The sequence below is a fragment of the Rhea americana genome, unplaced genomic scaffold (genome assembly GCF_003343005.1).
Source record: "Rhea americana isolate MKP2758 unplaced genomic scaffold, rheAme1 scaffold_22, whole genome shotgun sequence".
In the NCBI taxonomy this organism is placed as follows: domain Eukaryota; kingdom Metazoa; phylum Chordata; class Aves; order Rheiformes; family Rheidae; genus Rhea; species Rhea americana.
The window spans coordinates 1,684,198-1,709,069 of record NW_028186329.1 but is presented as its reverse complement, the minus strand read 5'-3'; the positions used below and the strand labels follow the sequence as shown (position 1 = coordinate 1,709,069).

At 38.9% G+C, this 24,872-nt stretch overlaps 1 protein-coding gene across 1 annotated transcript in view; it reads right to left on the bottom strand.

The window, feature by feature from the left end:
* Window positions 1-24,872, bottom strand: part of CAMK4 (calcium/calmodulin dependent protein kinase IV) — a 173,857-nt gene that overhangs the window by 102,056 nt on the left and 46,929 nt on the right. Inside the window, exon 2 of the mRNA XM_085305348.1 lies at window positions 1,546-1,624. Coding sequence (XP_085161474.1) covers window positions 1,546-1,624 — 79 coding nt within the window. The remainder of the gene's footprint in view (window positions 1-1,545; window positions 1,625-24,872) is intronic.

Below are 24,872 nucleotides of genomic sequence, written 5' to 3'. Positions count from 1 at the left end.
CTCTATCTCCCACTTTCTCCTGCTGTTTGAAGTCTCTATTGCTAGCCTTTCCTCTTGAGACTCTCCTCATGTTTTCCACTATCCATTTTGTAACACACACAGAAATAACTGCGGTAGAAGTGTGATACATACGAAGTTGCAGAAATAACTGACATCTCAACTGGTTCTCTTGGAGTTTTCTAAGGGGGGGAAAAAAACTCTAAAAATATTTAATTCTACTGGAGTCTAAGAAAAGATTTTTTGGTAGAACTGAAACAAATGTCCGAATGAATTTACTTTTTGAATTGAGGCTTTAAACAGTTCCCGAGAAAACAAAATAGTGTAATATTTTTTGAGCAAAACAATGTACTAAGGTGATATGAATTTACAGTCTTTAAATGCATTGGAATCTGCATCTTTTCTTCGGCCAAATAAAAATCTTTTTGTCTAAAAAAAAGCTTTTTGCCCAAATCTAAGTCTATACAAACGATGTCAGATGAAGGTACAAGCAAGATTTGTGAGGATAAGACATTCCCAATGGAGTGCTACTATACCTCTAAAAGCTATTTTAACCATGAGGAACACAAGAAGCTCAGCTACACAAAATACAGATCTCTCTGAGGACCTCTATCTAATCTGCTCCCCCCACACTGAAACTGTAACTGACTGAATGGCAGAGGTTGTGATCAGCAGCACAGTGTCTTGTTGGAGGTCTGTAGCTAGCGGTGTCCCCCGGGGTAAGTACTGGGTCCAGTCTTGTTCAACTTATTCATMAKCGATGACCTGGATGAAGGGCCAGAGTGCCTCCTCAGCAAGTTTGCTGACAAAACCAAACCAGGTGGAGTGGCTGATACACCAGAAGGCCATTCAGAGACCTGGACAGGCTGGAGAGGAACCTTATGAAGATCAACAAGGGCAAGTGCGGGGTCCTGCCCCACATAGGGAGGAATAACTCCATGCACCAGCACAARCTGTAAGCTGGCTTGCTGGAAAGTAGCTCTGCAGAGAAGGACCTGAGAGTCCTGGTGGACTACAAGTTGACCCTGAGCCAGCAACRTGCCCTCGTGGCCAAGAAGGCCAATGGTATCCTGSRCTGCATTAAAACGAGTGTTGCCAGCAGGTGGAGGGAGGTGATCCTGCCCCTCTMCTCAGCCCTGGTGAGGCCTCATCTGGASTACTGTGTCCAGTTGTGAGCTCCCCAGTACAAGAGAGAGATGTGGCTACTGAAGAGAGTCCAGTGTAGGGCTACAAAGATGATTAGAGGACTGGAGCATCTCTCTTACAAGGAACGGCTGCGAGAGCTGGGCCTGTTTAGCCTGGAGAAAGAGCAGACTGAAGGGGGATCTTATCAATGTGTATAAGAATCTGAAGGGAGGGTGTCAAGAAGATGGGGCCAGACTATTTTCAATGGTGCCCAGTGACAGGAAAAGAGGCAACAGGCACAAACTGAAATAAAAGAAGTTCCATCTGAGTGTGAGGAAAACTTCTTTACACAAAAGAAACCATATCCCCAAAAAAATAAAACCCAATATACAACATCCCCAAACAAAAAACAGAACAACTTACTGTCTTCTTCAACATTTTGACGGCGTAAGGTTTCTGGGTCCCTTTCTGCCTGCATCTGTAGACAATGGATGTAGCCCCACTAAATTAAAAAAAAAAAAAAAAAGGAAGAATAGTTGTACATATACCTCTTCGAACACGTCAATAAACAGAGTTGCCTAACTCATTTCAGTAAGTGGTCACAGCTGAAACTACATTTCTTACTTTTTCCTGTTTGAAAGCAAAAAGACCTCAATTTTTCCCCACAGAAGCAATCAAAAACAGCGTAAAAACTGCTCTCTATTAGACTAGTGAACTTCAGTGGTTATTCTGCTAACAGAAACTGCAAGAGCTCAAGATACTTTTCTGGTCATATCTTTTTTGAATTCTGACTCATTCCGGAAGTTTCTTTAAGACCTTAAGAAAAGTAATCTGGCCCCAAAACTTCCTTATCTCTGCTAAGGTAATCTGTTTGCAACAATTAGCTGAGTTTTTTTTTTTTTAAACAATGCTGGTGGCAGTAATGAGGAGGAGTACAGAGTACATTTGTCCAACTAGCCAAATTCAGCACCAGTTCAAGCAAGCAGAACTCGTTAATTCAGTGGGAACTGATGGCGCTGTTCATAGCTCATTCACTGGACTGGGCTCACATTTCCTAGCTGCCTTCAAGGTGTACTCGTTCGAATGGACCAGGGTTGAGCACTCATAACATAAAATTAGAGAACTGCTGGTTGGAAGACGCGTCTCCAAGTAGGAGATTGGACTAGATAACCTCCAGATGCTCAGATAAGGTCAGTCACAGCTGCTTGGGTTATTCGCTGTTCTCTGGTACTTGCAAGGAAGGGATCTGTACTATACGAATTGCCTAAGTGGATGAAAAAATCTCTGGAAAACTGTAAAATTTACAAACAATTCAAGTAACTTTATGCTCCACCACACTTTCTGTTAGATATTTTTGAGCATCCTAGGGCCAGTCACCATCAAATCAGATGCATTTAAGTGCTATAGGTGAGCATGGGGTTTAAGACATTTCTGAACYGACTGACAGCAGTAAGCATGCAGAATAGAATAAGCAAATCTGTCCTCAYGAAATTTCCGTTACTCACTTCCAGATTTGACAATTCTGAGTAGCTGCAGGTCTTTATACTACAGGGGACTGCTGTTACCATGTACAATTTTGTGAATAATGGAGACAGTAGCTCTGCAGTGAAAGAACGCCACATGCACCACACAGCTGAATGCGCTGCAGACATCTCTGAACCACAAGAAACCCAAGTTGCTACGTCTGYAAGAGACGCTCACAGGCTGTGGCATGACACACAGATTCCTTGGTTTTAAACACAGGAATGGTTTAGCCATGTTTGTGTATATRTATTATACTGTGCTACAAGGCTTACTATATGGGGTGCAGTGCTGTCTTATGTGCTGCCTGCATGCACGTTCTGCACTTGTCTCTCCTCAGCACAGGCAGATTGGGTGCAGATGCTTGATGGTGCCCTACGYAGACATGCCCTTACTCTTCTGAGTACCTGGGTGAGTGCAAGAACTGGCACTTGACTGAGAATGTGCGTTATCGAAAGACCTCTTCATCTGGAAAGTCACCTACAGCAAGGTTTACCTGGCTCAGTCATCTGAGGGTTTGTGTGCATCAAACGCACATACAGTACTCTTCAGCTCAAGTGCTAAAATGATTTGTCTCTTATTGATAAGTGTGTGGGAGTAGTGCAAGCCTCAGTGACTCCCAGAATCATTACATAAATTTAATTAGATTTCTTCTCCTTGGCCAACTCTCACATGGTTCTATTTAGTAGGAAAAAAAAAACACCACATGGAAAACTCTCACATCTTTTAGATACAAAAGAAAATGTTAAAAGGACCTGCTGTGATAAGGTTTACACCTCCAATATTTCACTACAGCATTGCAGTGGGGAAGTTCCTGTAAATAAATCATTTCTCTATCCCGCTTCACATATCCAGGGTGTAATATAAACAATTAAACTAATTAATCTACATATGCTCTTGTTAAGTAGGCAGCAAACTTTCTAGAAATGATTATATAAACAATATTTTACAGCTAGATGGAGGGCTGTCACTCTCAATAATTCTATTTTAATTGTTTGCTTAACCAATTTGAAACGCGGCTCTGAAAAGTTTTCCACATGAACAAAAACCTGATCACCACAACATTTTTGATGACTTTACATAACTGGCTTAATGATTAGATGAACAGCTCATTGAGTAGGGCTGGCTAGCGCGGCACCACCTTTATCAGTTCATTTGGCAGCATCKAAAGCTGCACAAAGGGGCAGCACAGTCCTAGAAAGAGGATATGACAGCACTGAGAGAAAGCAATTTAAGGACTGTCCAAATGAGCAGCATGCAATTAGCCTTGTTAGCCACCATTCAAAACGCATGTATAAAGGCTAGTTTAGAAATGATTCCCTACYGTAAGGAACCTTGACAGCACATCCCCTGGAGTCCTAATTTGGGGGCAAGATGCTTTTTCTCCTAGTGACAAAATAACATAAGACTTGGGAACACTTTCAGAGGGATTTCTTTCTGTTTGTTGTGTCTACACTTAAACTTGACAGATCTGCTCCCATCAGCAAGGAGAGACATCACCAAGCTAATGGCCAGCACGACCTTCTTCCTCTTCCTTGTCAGAAACCAGTGCCAGAAGTCAGAAACAGAGTGACAACTGCTTAGACGAGTCCTGGTGTAAGAGTGTCTGCTGAGCTTTGCAAGTGCAGACCTGACTCCTTTGCTCTCTGGCAGTAAGAAAGGGCCATATCTCTCTCTTTCTCCTTTCTCTCTCTCTCTCTCTCTTTTAAGCAGCCTCTGGGGATCCCTTCTTTTTACCATATCTATGCAAACAGAGCTGCTTTGTGCACAGAAGTTCATTCTGCTCTGCTTATCTTGGGGCTGACTGCAGGAGCTCAGCAAGCCTTCTGCTGAACCAGCACATAGAGCTTTCCTGGGTCTGTATGACTTGGAGAGTCACCAGTATAACCTGAATGATTAAAGCCTCAGTCAACAAAAAGCAGTGGAAAGCTTCAGTGACAAAAAGCACGTGTAACTGAAAAGCTCAGAGAGCTACTAGTTGATACAACCTCTGCCCTCATCTTGAGTTTTTCAGCATCAATCCTTGACTGCAAACAATGGGACTCTCAGAGGCTTGGAATTTGTATCAGCTAAACATTTCCTTGACACTTTTGCTCAGACAACAGAACTATGTAGAAACCAAAAACTCCTATGGCAACGCACATGCCGCTTGCAGCAAGCCTGGAATTTCCAGGCAGGCGGAGAGACTGGGAGCCTCTCGGGGTCTCAGGCTCTGCAGCTGGTGCTCCAAACTGCATGAATGTTGTTAATAATGTTATAGAAAGAAACCACCTATGCTCAGTAGTTAATGCACCTAGCTCAATAAGCACAAGACACCACCACCAGAGAATATTTATTCCTACAAGGTGGAACAGAAGAAATTGAGAGCACCCTGAGCCCACGCAGCTAATGAGCACTTGTAGAAATACACTGCAGTGTGYGATTGACAACCAAACCCATTCCCTATTCACCCTAGGAACCAGAAATGAAGCCTCCCATGCTCCAGATGAGTCTGCCAACAACAGGACTATCCACTGAATAATGCTGACAGATTTCAAATCACTCCTACCAGCTCTTACCTTTTTGTAGCTGGTGGGAAATAAGTAAATAAAATATTGTATTATACTATTTATGCTTGTGTATATGTGTCTGTGTATTTATATTTATTTACTTTTTAAGATGGTTAGGTTTAAAAGAGAACCCTGTTTTATTTTGTGCTTGTAAATCTCTTTCTTCTGCATAGAACAGACTGCCTGATTTCAAAACATAAATTATTTAAAGTTGGCTGGAACAATATAAAAAAGGCATGTTGTTGTAAATTAAAGTAGTTCACTAGAACAGTAAAAATTAGAATTTCTACTTTGCTGAAAACATCATTCCCTTTTTCCAGACAGAGGTACCTCTGTCTGGAAAACAGCTTAATGATTCTGTTAAGATTTATTTTTAAAAGCCCAGGCGTAACTGAATATGCTAAAAATTAACTATTTTTAAACAACAATTAACACAATAATTTTTAAAAAAAATCAGACAATGCTTTACTATATGCTTTACTACGCCATGGGTTTCTATGTCCATTTTTGAATTAACAAAAAGGTTTAAGATGCTGTTTACATCTCAAATAATGCTACCTGGTCATAATGCACAATAAAATATTTGCTTCCATATGATGGGCTGACTGCACTAAGAACAGTAACAATCCAGGAAAAGCCTTCTGATGGCCTATATATGAAATGTATCACAACTGCTACACACACACTCTTCAGTACTACCGCAGTGCTACAACTTCCCTGCAGAAAACTTCACTGACATGATAAACGTATCCAGCTTAGTCCAAAGATGCTGTGAACAATTTAAAGTATTAAAGTATTTAAAGTATTAAAACTGCTTAATGCATGAAATCAGACCAAAATCCAATCACTGATCTCTGCATGTGTCGCCTTCCACATAAATTTGAAAGATGTTTTGAAACATTAAAAATGTACATGTAAAATTTTTTGCCGTTGAATATACACTTTGAATTATTTTTCTGCTCACAGTGCTTTGTGTTACTGAATTCTCAATTATTTTAGGGCAATAATTTAGAGACAATTTAGAGATAATTTAGAAGTATTTAAAATGCTTAAAACAAGTAGAACAGCAGAAATTATTACTTGTACACTATATCTGATGTAAATATATCAAATAACAAGCAGATTACAGACAGCATTTTAATGAATGCTCACAAAGGAGAGGAATTCAAGTAAGAGAACTAAACAGACGTGTGCTGACACCACAGACTGAACCAGGGATCTCCAAAACAAGAAACATGAGCGGTAAGCTGAAGAGGCTGCCTCCGTGGCTGTGAGCTATGATAGACTGGTAGCTTCTGTAATGAGGCACGGAGAAAGGCAAGGATAAAAAGCAGTGGAAAAAGTGTATACATGTTGTTAAAAATAGAGAGAATAACGTGAATGAATCCTAAAATTAATAAGGAGTCAGGAAAAAAAGTGGTATTTAACGAGAACGACACTTGCATTTTGAAGTCCTCAGATACCGCAGTTGATCGATGCAGAAAAGACGCATCACCCAACTATCTGTGGTAAGGCAGGACTGACTAGGTCAGGCAGACCTGCGCGACCAACAGGCGCCGGAGCTGAATATCCCTGTGCGCAGMGGAAGACAGCGCGATAGGTTCTGCTTGGGCTAAGGAGTCGAGACTGCACAGGCGAGAGAAGAGAGAGGCTCACGTGTCAAGTACATGAAGCYGAAAATAAGGGTGTCAGCACAGATGGAACGAAGGCAGGGTTGTCCATAAGGCATGTTAAGGAGGTGGAAGTGGTATTGTGAATTTGTAAATAAAGGTGGTAAAGGATAACATGGAATCTGCAGAATCGGGCACGGAGCCACTGTGCAAACGGACAGGGAGAGAAGAGCCAAGGCCAGAAAGGACACCATTTGAGCCAGGTTGGAAAAAAACATCTTCTCCCTCACRAGAAGCTGCCTCAACAAGCGGAACAAAAATGAAACACAGCCACACATTTCATCACAGGTAGGCAAGAAAAGTGAATTCTTGGAGCTGTAGTTTCTGTAATAAAATATTTGAAAAGAATCAGTCACAGTATTTCCACTAGAAGTAGAAAAAAATATCCTTTCACAAAGTAGGTCAGCATCTCCATACCACGCTCACTCATCCCAGGTTTTATAATGCATTTCAAATCAACTCAGTACAAATACACTCCTCAAGTAATCTCATCTAAATTTCATTTAGATTAAATTCCTTAAGTTCTGAATTGATTTAAAAAAAAAATTAGTTTGCGCTTCATGAAGTCACAGAATTATTACACAATCTAGTCTGTCCAACCAAATCAGGCAAAAAAATGAATGGTCCCAAGAAAACCCTGCATAGTACAGAGCCTCAGAAATCTCTGCTGTCWGAGGAGGTGCAGAAACAGATTCGAGTCCAATATTGGTTTCCATAAAGAATATTGAATGTTTCTGCAGATTATAGAAGTACCATAATAAAATACATTACTTCACTCACTCACATTCACACGAGGAGGTCAAAATGGATTTAAAGCAATTAAATTACTGTTTTTAGACTTYCAAGTTAAATGCCCCATTTGAAGATAGATAAAAGCTTGCGGCAGAACAAGAAAAGTCATTGAAAGAACTACTGTCATCCATACAAATGGAAATTACATTAAAAAAATACACATTCCATGGTATTACTATTCTTTCATTTAAAAAAGCACATGCGCGTAAATTCAGAAATTCTCACAACTTTCATGTGAGAAGCTAGGAAGTGTATCAGAACAAAGTCACTTTTCTAKAGTGAACTTGCAAGCAATTTTAGAAGTATTGTTCAAATCTACTTTCCAAAGTACAAGCATAAAGAGGGTTCCAAAGCATATATAGACTACATATATGCATGTTATCCCTCCTCTTCTGATTTAACACTGATTCTTTAGAAAAAACTTTCAAAAATTCTAAAAGCTTCTTCTAAACATGTCTCTCCATGTGTGTGACCTGCAATTCTGTGCAACTGCAGCCCCCTCTTCTCCCTCATTGTATCACAGTAATAAATAAAATAGAAAATTTTGCAAAACAAGCACAATGGGGAAAAAACAGCTTGAAATCCTATATAGAATTATTAGTATAAAGTATAAAATTATTATTTGATGAAGGCAAGCTCCTAAAAAGTATAAAATTATTATTTCAAGAAGGCAAGGTTGATGGAAAAATATAATACATAGTCCATGAAAGAAAGGTAATTCCATTACATCTCAGAGTTTTATCTGGTTTGATTTTGACAACAAAGAAAATCAGTACCTTTTCAGAATTTCATTCTATATGTCCTACTTTCTGCATTAATTTTCTAGCATCTTATGTGACAGGATGTTTTAGCAATCTGCTCCTATTTAGCCTGGCCTGCGAATGCAATGCAATAGACCAATAAGGTATTTTAGATATTCGGACTTTTCACTGTGTTGTATAGACAAATGTAAAGGACCCTTACAGAAGCACCTCCATAAAAAGGAAGTCAAAGAAACTTCKTAAGAGAAGCATATCATTTTTCTTGCATTTTAAAAAGTTGCATCTTCCCTACAAAAGGTCTATGTTGTTTGTAAATGAATACTAGCCAAATTAACATTTGCCAATATCCCTAAACTTGTATCTTCTACAGATAACAATTTATGGAATTGTGATTTTATTTTATTTACTTATTTATCTATGGAACCTTAGATGTGGGTTAGGTTGGCTAATGAAATGCCACTTAAAATGCAGCAGCCCAAGCCACCATTAATGTGCCAGCAGCTGCTCCTTCATAGCTGCAGGGCAGGGGAAGCAGCAAGGGGAGCCCGGAGCCCCGGCCTTGGGGCAACTTGCTGGGGCTGTGGWGGCTTATTTCTCAGTAGCCTCCAGCAGGACTCTTCCTTCAGGTCAAGGATGGCAGGGAATTTATAGAAGTGAAGCACACGTAACACACGAGAATGCTAACCGCTCTGCCAAATCTGARGTTACGTACTGCCTTTAAAAACTACGGACACTTAGCTAGGGGTTAAGTCACCTGTGTTTGTTGTAACATCCATGTTAACACTACACTACTTCCCCCACTCAGATATTACTTCTAAAGTCTCTGTTTTTGCAGCGGGTAAATGTTCAGGACTGGAAACAGATCAAGAAAACTACTTAACTTAAAGAGTTTTGAYGAAGCTGGCTTCCCTGCTTTTAAGTCTTTTTTGTCAAAGTGCATAACTTCAGCAGTTCAGTTTAAGATATTAAGAGAACAGAAGAATATAACCCGACCCAGACTTATTAGAAGTGCCACYGTCATTATCTCATACCTTCATTCGAAAGCATGGAAGCAAAATTTGAACTGCAGTGAATATCAGAGGTTACCAGTTCATTACGGGTTATGCTGTGCTCCTTGGTGTAACTCACTTTCACAGAAGGCAATGCTTTTAGTAAGACTGCTGAAATGCAGATGTGAGGTAAAGATCAGAGCACTTAAACAATACAGCACCGCAGAAGAAAAACATGCAGAAAATACTGAAGGGGTTCACTCTTTCTCCTTTTTCCTTTGATCCCTGTCAAATATTTGGGTTAGACCTCATATGAGAACAGTTTTATTTCTAGAACAGCAGGGAAGCTTCACAATAGCAAAACCAATCTCTTCCTATCAAGTCTGAAAAAAAAATTACAACTGAAAGTTGCCTAGAAAAAATAAAAAACAGCACTTGAAAGCCCACTTGCAACAGTGTCAAATTTATTTTTCCACATTAAGCTCTTGCAGTTCAATAGGTCTAGGAATTGATTCTGAATATTTTATTTAGAACAGAGTTTTCCTTTGAGACTCTTCTTCCCTTTTTGTGGATAGATTTACCTACTCATCTACTTTAAGCAGTGCAATGCAAAAGGCAGTATCAGAAAAAGGAGGTAAAAGCTGACCCACTAAACTCCCACTGCGTCCAACAGAACGCAGGTTTCATGCTGCGTATTGAACTTTGAAAACACCGGAGCAAATTTTCAAACCCAGATGCTTAAACTACGTGAGAGAGAGGCACCAAATCCTTGGATTAACAGTCATACGCGTATTCTCACAGCTACCGATTCTCTGCACGTACTGGCTACCTATGTAACCCACCGTGCAGCTACCATTCCTCTCTAAACAGCGCACAAAGCCCGACCGCTTGAAATACTTCACTGAGCACAGCCCTATGGAATCACGCACACCTTGTTTTAAACACCGTTTAAGCCATTAGCTCAGAAGCAGCCCTTTTCTTCATTTTTTCCTCCTCTTCAGAGGTATAGCTGAAGAAAAACATTCAATTCTCATCATTTATTTAACCTTCATGAAGTAGTGTGTGCAAGAAGAAATAGCACTCAGCAGTAAAAACTTCTAAAAAACTTCCAAAATGCTTGGTCCAAGAAGAGRAGTCTTACAATTCTCCTTCAGAGATACTTTATTCTTGAAGTAAAATGATAAGCTGAAATCACTGATTTCCCATAACAGGAACTTCTAATCAAGTCATTTCTAATATTTCTTTAACACTCAAAAAATCTAATTTGCCAACTTAAATCATAATCATAGTGATAACCTGTACACTTGAACATAGTTTTGTTGCAATAATGCAATCACAATAAAAAGTGCAGTGAGCAGCATTGAGCATACTGGAATTATATACATGGAACAAAAAAAGCAGCTTTTCCAGAAAGCGAAGGTTCCACCGAGACAATATTCCCCACGGCAACTTGTGTCAGCGGGGTCCTCGTTTCAACCAGGGTGATACGGTTTGCAGTTACGGTTCGCTTGACAAGCGAACGCCAACCTCTGCAGGCGTGGGGCTGGTGTCGGGCCAGGTCTGCCCTTAAYGCCCAACCTTTTCAGCTGGGCAGATGTTGCATCCAAGGAAAAGGCAACGTTGCTAAGTGGATCTAGCGCTTCTCTACATCCCGCATTTCCTCCGTGCACGCACAGGATTGGTCCTGGGCACTGCTGCGCTGTCCCTGCCAACAGGAGGCAGCCGCCAGGGGGGCAATTCATGCTGCCAACCCCAGCGCTGCCCTCCACCCKCCCGAAGGGGTAAGCTGTGCAATAGGCCAGAGCCACCGCTGCGTGGTTGCAGCTTCTGCTCGGCTTTGCCCTTTCCTCTCAGTCATAATTATAAGATTGTCACACATGATGGACCGAAATCTTAGCAAAAGTCAAGACGTGCTATTCACTGCTTCCACACTACCACTCAGGCAGCTGACCCTCTGCAAAGCAAAACAAGCGAAAAGCCCTGATTTATCACAGAAAAGACTCAAGTCACACCAATATCTTCTGCTTCTCCTTTATTGCTCTCCAAGCTCTTATAAACTGACCATTTAATAATTTGTTYTAATACTTTTATAGGTATTGATGTCAGCCTTACTGCATTACAATCCATGCATTCATTGGCCGTCACCTCCATCCTTTTTTCACTCRTATATATTTGCTTTTTTCCTAGTCTTTTGGGAGCTCTCTTGCATGTTGTCTATTTTCAAAGAGCCAGCTAATGACTCAGATACTGCTCCAGAGAGTTTCTTCAGCATTTGGGAGTGAACATCACCATCTTTTCACCAACAGGAGCACCACTGAGTTACCTAAATACTCCTAAATCTGTTCCATTTGTGCCTGCACTTAATTCCTTGTTAAAATTGTTTTAATTACCTGGCTGCTATTAACATTTCATGAAGATCTAAGTTTTCTCTGCCTAATGTTTTATTTGCTTGTCTTTCCTATTATGTAACGGACTTAACTTTTTTTTCCTCCCCCTCCAACATATTTCCCAAATCTATTCTTTAGTAACTATAATTGACTTTGCACCTTCAGCTTTTCTTACTCCCAGAGCTAGCGCTGTGTCCTCTCTTCTGTGTTGCTTTTTTCTTGCTTTCTGTGAAATTCCCTTTTTTAATCTTCATATTGTTTAGTAGTTCTCACTGCAGACACATATACTTACAGGAATTTCAAAAGGACATTCAGAACATTACAGAAKCCATCCTTAGTGATGGTGATTACAGACAATCCTGGGAACTAGTAACTTATACACAAGCAAGTACATGTACAACAAATTATATTTTCAAGAATRTGGCATTGCTACTCAGTGTTTGAGATGAGCTTTCTGTAAGCACAGGAGTGAAATTAATGTTTTCTAGGGGAAGATTCCAGATCTTCCCTAGGAACAGTCTGGTCCACAAACACCTTTACATTGTATTTTCTTGAAGCTCCCTAAATCAGGCAGTCTGAGTAAGTCATTGTTTAATARACTGAGTTAGGGAGAGACTGTATTTTCCAATGATTGCAATTTCTATTTTTAAAGGATCGTGTTTTTTTAGTTGTCAGAGTTGTGCTGTAATCTAAGATAACAATTCTAATCTAATATAGGTAGGTCTCTACTGCTATATAGAAAGAACTCAGAACAATAGTGCATACAGATTTAAAATTAAATTAATTCTTCCATGTTCTCCCCAAAGTACTGAAACTTCAAGTACAACATACTCTAATGAAACATTTGACGACTAGCCTTTTTAACCTTTATTAGAATGTAAAATAAAATCACATTTAAGCAGTGTTTGCAACATACCCTGTATAGGATTTACAAACATATTTTTTTAATATTTAAAAAATGTTTGCATAATACTTCCAGAGGGAGACTTGGGATGAAAAGGTGTAGTCATTTATGCCCCTGTACTGGTTCATGCACTTCTAGACACTTCTGAGACATGACTATACCATTAACTCTTGGTGCATCTTGACAGCTGGTGCTGGCGCTGCTGGGAAAGTGTACTCTGAGCCCTGGGCTTCAGCATGCCCATCTGCCACAGCTTGATGCCTCGTTGCTACGAGRCCTCTGTAAAGAGCCATTATGCACAACGATGCACAAGACAGAGGAGACTATCATCCAGATGCCAGAGACCTCTACATCCTYCATAAGGATGTATCAAGTTACCAGATAAGCAGGTATTTAGACAAGGCTGCTCAGCAATGCTGCACAACACTCCATATCTCAAGAAGAGAAGATCAAGCACTTCTTTCTTATATAGAGCATTTTCTTCACTTTGCCCAGATGTGAGATTATTTGAGCATCTTAAAATAACAGGAAGAAATAAATGTTCTACCACTGTATCCTCAAAAYAGAATTATTGTTCAATTTTGGAACTCATGGTAAGGCCCGTTGAAACAACAAAAGGCATACTTGCCCTGTCAGGGAGCAAATTTGTGCTGCTGTAATTTTATGGTACTGTGTCTCCTGTCTCCCTATGCACACAGAGAAMGTCAGACTGAGGAGAAGGAACACTTTACAACAAACAGTCCCAGTTAATTCTAGCTCTGCTTCCAGGTTTCTCGGGGGCACTTGTGGACCTGAACATGGACAGAACATGCGTTGCAAAGGCTAATCATATCTCTACATCTCGAGAAAGTCTTTCAACACACAGAGCAATCACCAACAAAAGCACTGCTCTATCAATGGTATATAACACTGGCCTCTTATCACAGACTATTCTTTATAGCAAACAAATCTTGCTGGTTAGGCATGTCAGGGAAAAGAAACCAAGGAGAAGGGAGAGATTTTTCATGTTCTTACATTACAGAAAGAATCAGTACAATCTCGGAGATGGGCTCAGGAATGAGAACCAGTCTATGAAAAAGTATGACATGCTATTGCCCCTGCCTCCTACAATGAATTTTCTTGATGTTTGAAAAGCAAGTATCTTTAGTGAGTTCTAAGATTTTACTATTGCCAAATACTAAAGTCCTTTACTCAACAAACTCAACGCAGTTCACAAGCATCTAATTGCTGCTTCTAGGCTGAGATTTTGAAAGTCTGATTTACTAACACTGGATCAAAACTGAATAACAATTCTTTTTTAAAGTTTCAAGAAAGTATGTTTAGYTCTTACTGTGATCAAGAGGTCACCCATTCAGATTGCTTCCTTATGCATACAAAAATACCATAAGTATACCATATATAAGTTTTCATAAGTATCTAGCTAACAATGCTTTTATCTTGCAAAAAAAATCATTAAGTTTTAGCATATGGCAATTACCTAAARTAAGGTCAAACCTTTTAAACCTTGGCTTCAAAAAGAAGGACACAGTATAGTATAAATTTACATGATTTGTTACATCCTCGAGGAAAAAAAAAGCATAATTTTTTRAGGTTCACTGACAAGTTTATCTGTTTTTTCATTCAGATTTTTTTCCCTTCTTTCCTCAATAGTCTCTGAGAATGCAGTCTCTTTTCTACCTCCACGTATTCTAGAAAAAAACTGTTGGAAATAGCAAATTTTGGAATTCAGTCAGGAAACAAGTATTTTTAATGAAGCAACACAAATGTTTTTTAAATACTGAATATGCTGACAAACTTGAAAAACTGTTGCAAGCACACAGGTCACAGTATTTTGTGGAGGAATGTGTCCTGTCTTGATAATAAAAAGAAGTGGTTATGGCTGACAAAATATTAATGATCATGGCTAAACACAGCCTTGCTCTTTGGCATGAGTAATTTATATTACATTTTCAAGGATCTGCGAAGTGTTGTACACAATGCATAATACATTCTCAAGGATATTCAAGGCTCTACTCTGCTCTTTGTCCTTGTCTCCCTGCAGTCTCTTGCTTCCTCCGCTTCCCTGCTGGAGCTTTGCACAGCAAGAMCTCTGTATCTTACAACCCATGATTTATATTTTTCTCCCCTATGGACCTCCATATTTTRGGAATGACTGTGTGTCATTTAATCTCAGCTACTACTATGATCCTGTTTAGGGTCAATTAAAAAATTAGGTAGATAAAATTTAAACAATAAATGCCTCATGGAAAAATGTTATAGCCTTTCCCCAGTCAAAGATGTGGTCTGCCTGTATCAAAGATGTGGTTCAAGTTGATGGAAGCTGGGATACATCTACCAACTAATTCCCATATTTGATGATGTTTAATTCCTTGCAAGAGGAAGCAATGTACATGCCCACAAAACGACTTGAAGGACGCAGCAGGRCTGCACAGCCATGTGGCCAGGACTATATCACAAGATACTGGAACACACACAATAGATAAGCCGGCACTGATGAGGCCTTGAATCACTTCAGCCATCCTCCTTTCCCTGGTAAACCCATATTGGGAGAGGAGCTGGTTCAGAGCTAGGCTGAACACACTATACCACACTGAAGCCAGTAACACCGATAGTAACTCTAGATTTTTCTGTTTWCCTAGGCAAAAGATACCACACAAACAAAAGCAACAAACAGAGAACCATCAGAAGGACATTACGAAGATGTTTCTCTAGTAATTTCAAGAAAACACAAGCTTGAATACAAGCAGTTCTCTCATTTTTCCATTTTTTTTTTTAAAAAAAGAAAGTTTAAATATTCAAAGTTGACAGACAACCTCAGAYATATCCTGCTGCTGCTCTAAAAGGTCAGAAACACTGTATATCTCTATTCAGAGATAGTAGAAAGTTGAGGGTGGATACAAAGACTGAAAAGCAGCTGAGTTGTAAAGCAGCCTTTCAACAYTGGACATCTGATGTAGGTCTGAAATTTATTTTAGATCGAAAGTGGGACATGGTGATGTCATGCAGTTATACACACAGACAACTGGAAAAATATGTCAGTTAGTTAAAGGACAAAACTCAGTCAAACAGCCTAATGTTAAGTGCCAGAACTGACATGCCAAGGTGTAGAAAAACTATGCAACACCTGTCTAGCTGCGTTTATTTACCTTTCATACTTCTAAGCAATAAATTCACTCCAAAACAAATGTTATCAAAAAATACTGCCAGTCGTTATACATTCTTGTTCCTGCTTAAACCTAATAACATGCTACCATAAGCCCCTTAGGAGCTTCAGATCATCTATTTCAAATTAATTACTTCATTTATGTATATATTTTTTTCTGGATAGGATCCTTCAAAATCATTGTGTCCATTCCCTTAGGAAAAAAGTCTGGTACTAAAACAACATATTGCTGTCCTACATTTACTCCAGTATCTCTGGATGTTACCCTACTGCTGCATTTAGCCAATCAGAACACTTTCTGAAGCCCCATATCCTTGATAAGCCTTTTCTGCAGCAGCATAAATGCAAAATTTGCCTACCGGGCAAATTTGCCATCAACAACAATCAGAGCAGGATTAAGACCTAACTGTTCATTGTTGTAGTGTAAAATCTATGGAGATTGCTAATTATAGTATTAAATTTGCTCCTTCATTTCTCTAAACATAAAAATCAAAAGCAAAACCCAAAAGTCGTCTGTCTTTAACAGCCTCATTCTTCTAACATGGAACTCTTGATACATTAACAAAAATAATAATGGGAAGGAGAAACAGAAAAAAAAATAGCCATGTAGTTCAGATACCTCTTAGCTTTTATCAAAGGGCAAAATACGCCTCATCATAGACCTCACAAATAGCCCAAGTAAGACCTGAGCCTACCATGCAGATTGTTTTGCAGTGCTGAGATACAATCACAGAACACAAGTTATCAAAATTAAGTAAAATAGCTGATGAGATGCCCAAAGGCAAAATCTCTCCTTCTTGTTAAAATACATTTTTTTGTGCCAGTAACAGCTAGTCTTTGTCGGGGACATGATTATCTGAGAGACTGACTTGCAAGTGCCATGTTATTCTTTCATTTGTATCCTTAGGGGAAGTCAAGTTACACCAGATTTTAAGAAATGGCATACCTGGCCTTTCTGACAGGTAAAATCAAGGTATTTAAGAATCACTAAAAATACGTGCATTACATTGCCAGTGAAAATCACTAGCTTCTGACRCAGTCCATCTGCTAATCTTTCAGCAGGGTGGGCCTGGCTATAGAAAGAGAAATCAAATGTTGCTGTAGAAATACTCAGATAGTATGGCCATATGGTGAAACACTATGGAGAGAAGGAGGGAAGAAAATTCTGAAAAGGTCACCCTCACTCCAAAGACCCACATTTTTCTGCCTGGTTTATTTGGGTCATGAACCAGCTCTTAGTTTTGGTCACTGGATTGCCCTGCAGGGGTAAATGTGCAGGGCAAGTATCACAAAGTTACAGCAACACTTCCGTGTGTAGCAAATCTAAACAATATTCTTGTTATTTTTTACAAATTCTTCTCCTTTTCTCAAAAGGAATGAAGAGAATAGACAAATGGAATTAGGATATTCTTCATGCATTTATTAGCACATACCTTATCAGCAGGAAAACTGAAGTATGTTTTCAAATATCTCTTTTGTCAGCCACTGAGAGAAAGGCGAACAGTGTTCTTTCTATCAAGTCAGACATTACTCTTTTGTTAAACTGGTCCCAGGCTGCATTTCCTCTGCTTGGGAATCTATTATTAATTCACTGAGTTTCATGAGGTTCCACTACATTGTTCGCTGCTCATGAGTTCAAATGAATCTTTTCACTTCACTGACGTATAGTCAAGAGCAGAAAACACAGTAGCTGATTCCAAACCCTTCAAGAACCAAATTCTTTCTTCACTGAAACCTGGAAATTAAAATCAGCTCACCAACACAGAAGAATTAGAGGCAGCACTTTAAAATCTAGGTGCCAGAGAATGTCTTATACAGCATATTTAGCAGAAAGCAGTGAATGTCACATTGCACCATCAACTACAACTTGGAAGAAAAACTAGTTTTTGTGCATATGGCACAAGAGGGAAAGAGAGCAAGTCAGTACTTTTTATGGAAACATAAATATGTGCAACTTACTCAAAGCGCATATTTTGTGCTTCCTTCATTTATGCTTTCAAATACTGACTTATTCCCCCTCAAAGACAATCCAGAGCAAGTTTTCCATCATCCTGTTTAGTGATAGGGTAGTATCTTCCAATTGTCCCCATTTCTACTTGGCTTCCTGGAGAATGGCAATTACCACAGCCTACTGTCTCCTAGTGAACAGACTCAAAATTATGATTAAAAATGTCCTTTTTGACATCTGATAATGGCTTGTGGATAATTCCTCAACTTCTGGTAATTTCCTTAATCTACAGTATCAAAGGTTTGTAGAAGAGTAATCATTCTGCATACAAGAGCTTGCTTTGAATGCAGTCTATAATCAACTGAATTATTTCTATTGCAGGTAAAATACAATTATCATTCACATCCTATCATCTTCTCTCACTTTTGTTTGCTTTTTGCTAGTATAGGAAATGGAAAAGGAGAAATCTACTGCCAAATCCAGGCTGCCCTCAAGACTAGACAGCAAGCCAGCAACTGCAGGGCAGGGCAGAGCCGCCCCAGCGTGTCCCCTGATGAGCACCGGTTCTCGGAGGCCAGACCCTCCAAGTCGTGCTTGGCCAGGCTGCATGTCAGGGGGCAAAGCACACCATGCCCACAGCAGCTCCCAAGACTACTTATTCAGAGTTGACTAGATCTAGCCAACGCATTTTTAGTTGTTAAGAAATCAGGCAAACAAGAGGACATCTTATTTTTTTTTTAAAGGCTCTCAGATAATATTAATTATTAAGCTATCAAACATTTTAATAAAAATGCAAGGATAAATGCACATACTTGGATTACTATTTGCAAGATACTGGATTACTATTTGCAAGATATTAGACTAAGAAAGATATTGTACCTAGCCTTAGGAAAAAACAAAAATCTAAATAGAGGAAATTCAGACCATTCAAATCTGCAAAATAGATGTATTTGCTGCTTGTTCAAAGACAGCATAATGAAAATAAATGAACAGAGTAACTTACATTTGATAATATGCTTAATACTATTCAGGACCTTAATAAGCTCTGAGCTATTGTATGTCACCACACATATGGCACATTTTATAGAGACTTACCCTTAACAATAGCAAAAGAAATTATCCTATATATAGAAAAAATATATAGGATATACATATATCCTGTAGATAYAGAAATTAGTAATGGTATGGCTTAATATATCTACTACTTGAGTGTACATGTTCACTGCAGTAACATACAAAGCAAGTTATTCCCAGTTGTGGGCAACTTCTAGACTCCCTTGTTGTTTGTTGAGAAATGGCATTGTTTCTATAAGAATGACATTTTTTTTTTCTCAAGTAAASTGTGTTTGCAAAAGAAGATATTAATAGCCTCTGATTCTCTGATTTCCAGTGTCTCAGCAAATGTGTTTAGCTGCCTGCTGAAGCTAACAAACTACTGCCAATCTTCTATGCAATATAACTCTTTTTTGATTTTTTTTTTAAAAAAACTCAAATCAAACTTCCCGTTTTGCATGTCACACAACTAATCCCTTCCAATTCCATCTGTATGCTCCTTCTCCCAGCAAAAATCTCTGCAACTTTGTAAGGACACCACATTTTGTTCCTAAAAAGTAAATCAGCATTCGGCACATTTTCTACGATTATCAGAAAGGTTCAGTGACAGTCTCATTAGTTAGATCAACAGTTAACCTCTCTTTTCTCCAAGTGTGCTCCACTACTCTCCTTGACTAGAGCCTGAAGCTCTGAGATTATTCCCTYGAATTTCAATTCTACTCCTATCAATTGTAATGGTGGAAAGTCAGCATTTCATAGTTTGTCCATCAGAGTGAAATCATTTTGCAAAGAGTGACCAGTAACTATTCATAATCAAAGATTACGGGCTGCTTAGTTCATAACAATGCAGTTTGTCCAATGATGAAAAACACTAGCCGTGACAAATGAAAGCCCCTCGCCTCTATTAAAGTAAAAGGAAGGAGGAGGTTACTAACAAGAGAGGTCTGCTTTTGTAATTTCATTATTCTCCGGTCAGAAAGATCCACCCATCGGTCTGAGATACGAGCACTGCCTAGCAGATCACATTTGAAAAGGAGGGCAAGCTCATTGGAAAAGCAAACYTCATCAGTTCCCAGTGCAGAGAAGAGAAGAATAAAAGAATTGTGCGGTTTAACAATTAGAAACCTTGCGGAGCTGGAAAGCACAGGAGTGTGACAGATAACCTTATGTTTATGCTGTGCTTCGACCTTAAGGACCTCATTTCTTTATGAGAAGGGCTGGAGCCCTTCTCATAAAAAAGGAAAACACAAATATAGCAATAAAATAAAATAACRAAGCCTAGTATTAATAATCCCCAAAAGATAACTTATTGGTATTACTGATTGCTTACTGTTACAGTGATCTTTTTGTAAGCACAATCACTTCAGTTACAGAAACCATAGCAAATGTAGATGTTTACAACACAGTTATTCATAACAGGCTTTCAGTTGTAGCATTTCTTTTCATTTCAGCATTCGTAAGGGTGTTTTTTTTTTTTTTTTTTGTAATTTATCTCACTTCATTCCTAAGGACTACTATGAATGAACACACACAGTTATCTGTGTACTCCACAGCAGTAGAAAAGAAATGGACAATACAKTAWTTTKAAATCATTTCCATTTACTCAAATACTACCGCAACTCTAAAGAGCAAAATAATCCAAATTGCTGTTCAGGTTCCATTACCAAACTTTATATACAGGAGTAATAATAACAATAATAAAATTTTAAAAATTACTGCATAGCTATTTCAAGTAATGTTCATACAATAAAGTGAATATATCATACCCCTTATAGTGATGGTAAGAGCAGYAATGTTATTGTTGGATATGTTATAGCCCTTATAGTAATGGTAAGAGCAATAACGTTATTGTAGCCATGATATTCTAAGAACATAAGGTAAGCTTTGCAGGAAGAGCTACCATCTTATTAGGTGTACTGACACTTTGGAAAAACTGGAAGAGCTTTCAGTTCTTTCTTCATATTAGTAAARCACAGTCTGAGCGTATGATGGAAATGCCTGTGGTGTCCTAGTAAAGACTGATAAAGTGTTTTGCTGAGTACTGGAAAGAATTCAGCATATGACATCATTTTTGAAATGGCTGTCCTACTAATTTTTGAAGTCTTTACTTTTCTAGCCTATTTTAGTCATGGAACRAATCAACTTTTAACCTTCTCAGCGAGTTAAAGAGATTGAAGAGGTTATGCAATAGGGAAAAATATGGCCCAAAGCATGTAAGATGACAGCTATCAGCACAATATATTCTGACAGATCAGTTAAAACCTTCATGAGCATCAATGGAATTTCCTCAAAGTTAGCTGGGCTCTTCTGAGATAAATTTTCTCACCAACMTAATCTAAAGGAAATTTCACTAAGGGAATTAGTTCTCTTCAAATAACAGGAGAAGAGTGGAAACTGAACAATGTTAGTTCAAGGGAATTTACACTGGGCAAAAAATAAACACACAACAAGAGGGGGAGCAATGCTCCAAAACGGAACCGGAAGAGGTGAAAGGATGTTTTAAGTGCATGAATATAGAGTTGACGGTCAAGGTAAAACTGTAAATCCCATCTTGCAATCTAATGATCATCTTAATCACTATATCTATCAGGTGTTGTAGAAGTAAAAGGCTAAAAAAAAACACAACTCAAAATACTACAGTTATTTTAAAGCTAAAAACTTCTAAAACTGTGAGCTAACATGGTTCCCTTTCATCCAGTTAAGGTAGCCAGAAAGATGTGCTACTGAAGAGTAATACTGTCAACTGAGACATGAAGTATTAAAACTCCTCTAGCTGTCTTCCCCTCCACATTATTTACATTACCGGTTGTTAAAACACAGAACTTTGTGATTCATCCTTTTCAGTGGACTCATCAGACGTCTCATTAGCGCAAACAGCTTTGCCCTATCTGGCTTTATCTCCCCATTTGTTGAGCAGTCTGTGATGCTAACACAAGTGCTGAAAAACTGTCCTCAACCATCAAACTATTTGACTGCCTCAAGATAAGATTCTCTTCTTTCTGTCTGAGTCTGTACAAAAACAGTGAGTGAAACCCTTTGATCAAATGTCGGCACTTACTTCTGAGATAATCTTCTGAATTCCCTTTGTAGGTAACAGAGAGAAACTGGCAATTCTAGAACACAATTCATCTTGTTCTAAAGACATTTGACAGGTGCCAGGTGAAACATGCTCTGAAAGTACTTTATTTCTCGCTTAGCCACCAAGGAAGCTTTATATGGGCAGCTATAATAGTAACTGTCYGTGGTTAGGAGAAATTACTCCCACCCTGTCTAAGCATTGAAGCCCGCACAGCAGTGACTTGGTGAAAGCAGATCATGGTAGTCTCTTCCAGAGACTCTTAGCAGCCGCAGAAACCTCACCATGAGTCTTCCCCTCTTCGTCAGACAACAGTATTCGGTACTCTCCTGATGCAGCYAGCACCAACAACTTCCTGCGTTTCTCCACCGTCTGCCTCCCCTGAATCCCACCCTGACCAGCACAGATCACCATGAGCCATGAAACCAGACTAAGAAAGCAACTACCTTGTGCAGCAGGACACACAGCAGGGAATTGCCTCATAGCAAAATGGCATTCAAAGTACAACGAATGCAGGGAAAGCAGCTTGTAGAAGGAAAAAAGAGAAGCCATCGGGGAAACAGAGGGATGTATATCTGGAGATGAGACAGAATGAGACTCTGAAGCAAGCATGTAGCATGTAGAGAAGACAGGAGAATGGTGATACAGTGCTGAGAGGAGTGGGTGGTAGGAGCAAACAGAAAAGATGCAGATAGACTTGTGGTTTCAGAGTTTGAGAAAACAGAACATGCAATGACCAAGTATGATAGATAACAAGAGAGGGAAAGAAAATTGCAAGCAAAATGTGATAGAAACAATTGTATTGGTTTTCAAGTTGAGAAAAGGAAGAGTAGTAAAGGAAAGAATAAAATGAAGAATGGGTAACAGCTTAAGCCAAAAAGGGAAGGCAGGCAGAAAGGAAGAAACAACTTCCTGTTCTGCTTGCTTGCTTTTTCCAATTTAACTCAATCATTAGTATCCTACGGAAGATGCAAAACTAGCAGTACAGATTCCATTGTTATACCATTTTTAAAAGCTCTCTACAGCAGCAAAAATAGTGTTAAAACAGTGCTACAGACTTGTTACACTATAATGCCCTTTCAATCCTTCCATAGACAGCCGTTGGAAAACAAATTTCCATACAAACTGTTCCCTGTTGCACTTGCAGCAAGTTCAAGCATCATACCCTGAGCCTAGGTGAAGCTCTTGGCATCTTGGCCAAAACATGGTCTAAATGTGATTTTGTCAATTGTACACACGTCATTTCTATGCCTCTGTTGTGCAGCCTAGCAGTCTGAGGTCTGGTAGATGCTACTGTGGCTAATTTAAAGCAGACAAGTTTCTTTAAACCAGATATGCCTGAACAAGCCTGAAAATCTTCCTTGAAAAAGGCCAGCTGCTCTTCACATAGAAGTATACACATCCTGTAAACTGTAAAACCCAACTGCTACAGAAGAGTGTAAGAAGTAGCTTTACCAATGTATCTTTGACAGATTGCCTCTACTCTTCCCCCTCAAACCTATCTTCTCTTGTACAAGTACAGTAATTCTCTTGTGCTCCCAAATACAGATGTAAAGTAGAAAGAAAATATTTTAATTTGATCTTCTGCTACTAACAATAGACTTTGTAAGCAAACCTTGCCCTCATGCTCTGTCTTTACCCACCTATTGGCATTTTGTAAATGTCAGCTTTTTATGTCAACTTCAGTATTTAGTTTCAAGGGCACTTACAGCATATCACTTAACATTTAAATAAAAAGGTAACTGCTTTTACAAGTGCTGTTGTTATTCTTGCTCAACTACAGCTTTCCTACCACATTGACTAAAGAATAAATTTTACGCTACCAGTCCTTCATGACGTGACTTAAGACTGGAAAATCAACCGATTCTGGATAAATCTTGGTTGCACAAGACAGACAAAATCTAGAGGCAAAGACTGGAATAAAGCTGTGTACTATTCAAATCTCGTTACTTCACTTTTATAGTAGAAGACTAAGTATAAACTACCATGAATTTTGAAAAATTACACTGAAATTACACAGTTTTTGCAGAGTGAACATAAAAGGAAAAGGTTGGTTTTACTCTAATTAAATTCCACTGGTTTATTAAAAAGATGTCCCTTCATCATTGAGCCAATGAATTAATTAGTAAGCCTTTATAACAGTAAAACATGTAACGCACGTACAAAGTTCATCAAACTCTGCTAAAGAATGGCTCATGCGGAGCTCAATGACAGGTAAACGCCACTACTTTTCCTGCCACTGGATTTGAAAAGCAATGTGTGTATTAGCTCACTCACTTCTTGTAGTCTGTGAGATATAAACATTTGTAACATTCTAATAAATGTGCATAATTATTTAAAGGCTCAAGAAGCTTAGGACACAAGGAAATAGCGGCTACAGAGTATCGTAGCTGAGCTCTAAATGGCCAGTATCTGTGCTGAACACTTAGAGTGACCTAACAGTAAAAGAGAAACCAATTTTTAAAAATAAAAGAAAGGAAAAAGAACAGGAAAGAAATTACAGAAAAGCGAAGCAGCAAATACTTCATAAAAAAGGGGGAGGGAAGCAATTTTGAAATCAATAGATTTGAAAAACTTTCAGTCAGATACTACCAGACCCCCACCAGCTGAATACACAACTGCAAAGCAACTAAACACCAACATTTTCTCTTTCTAGTTGTTTTACTAATGCAGCAAGATGACAGATACCATGTTTAAAGCAAGATTATCTCTATTTGTATTGTTTTACCCAGCCTCGTGCTTCTCCAAAGCACCACATACCTGCTATCTTCTAGTTACTTCATTAATGGATGACCTCAGGGGAATTTGCTGAGTATGCAGCACTCATACTTCAAAAAAAGACAGACTGCTTRTCACAGATGGGTAAATGTGGATTTAGCTTTAAGCATACAATTATAAAAACATACTTCAGTCCCCCATATTTGTTTGCAGTGACTG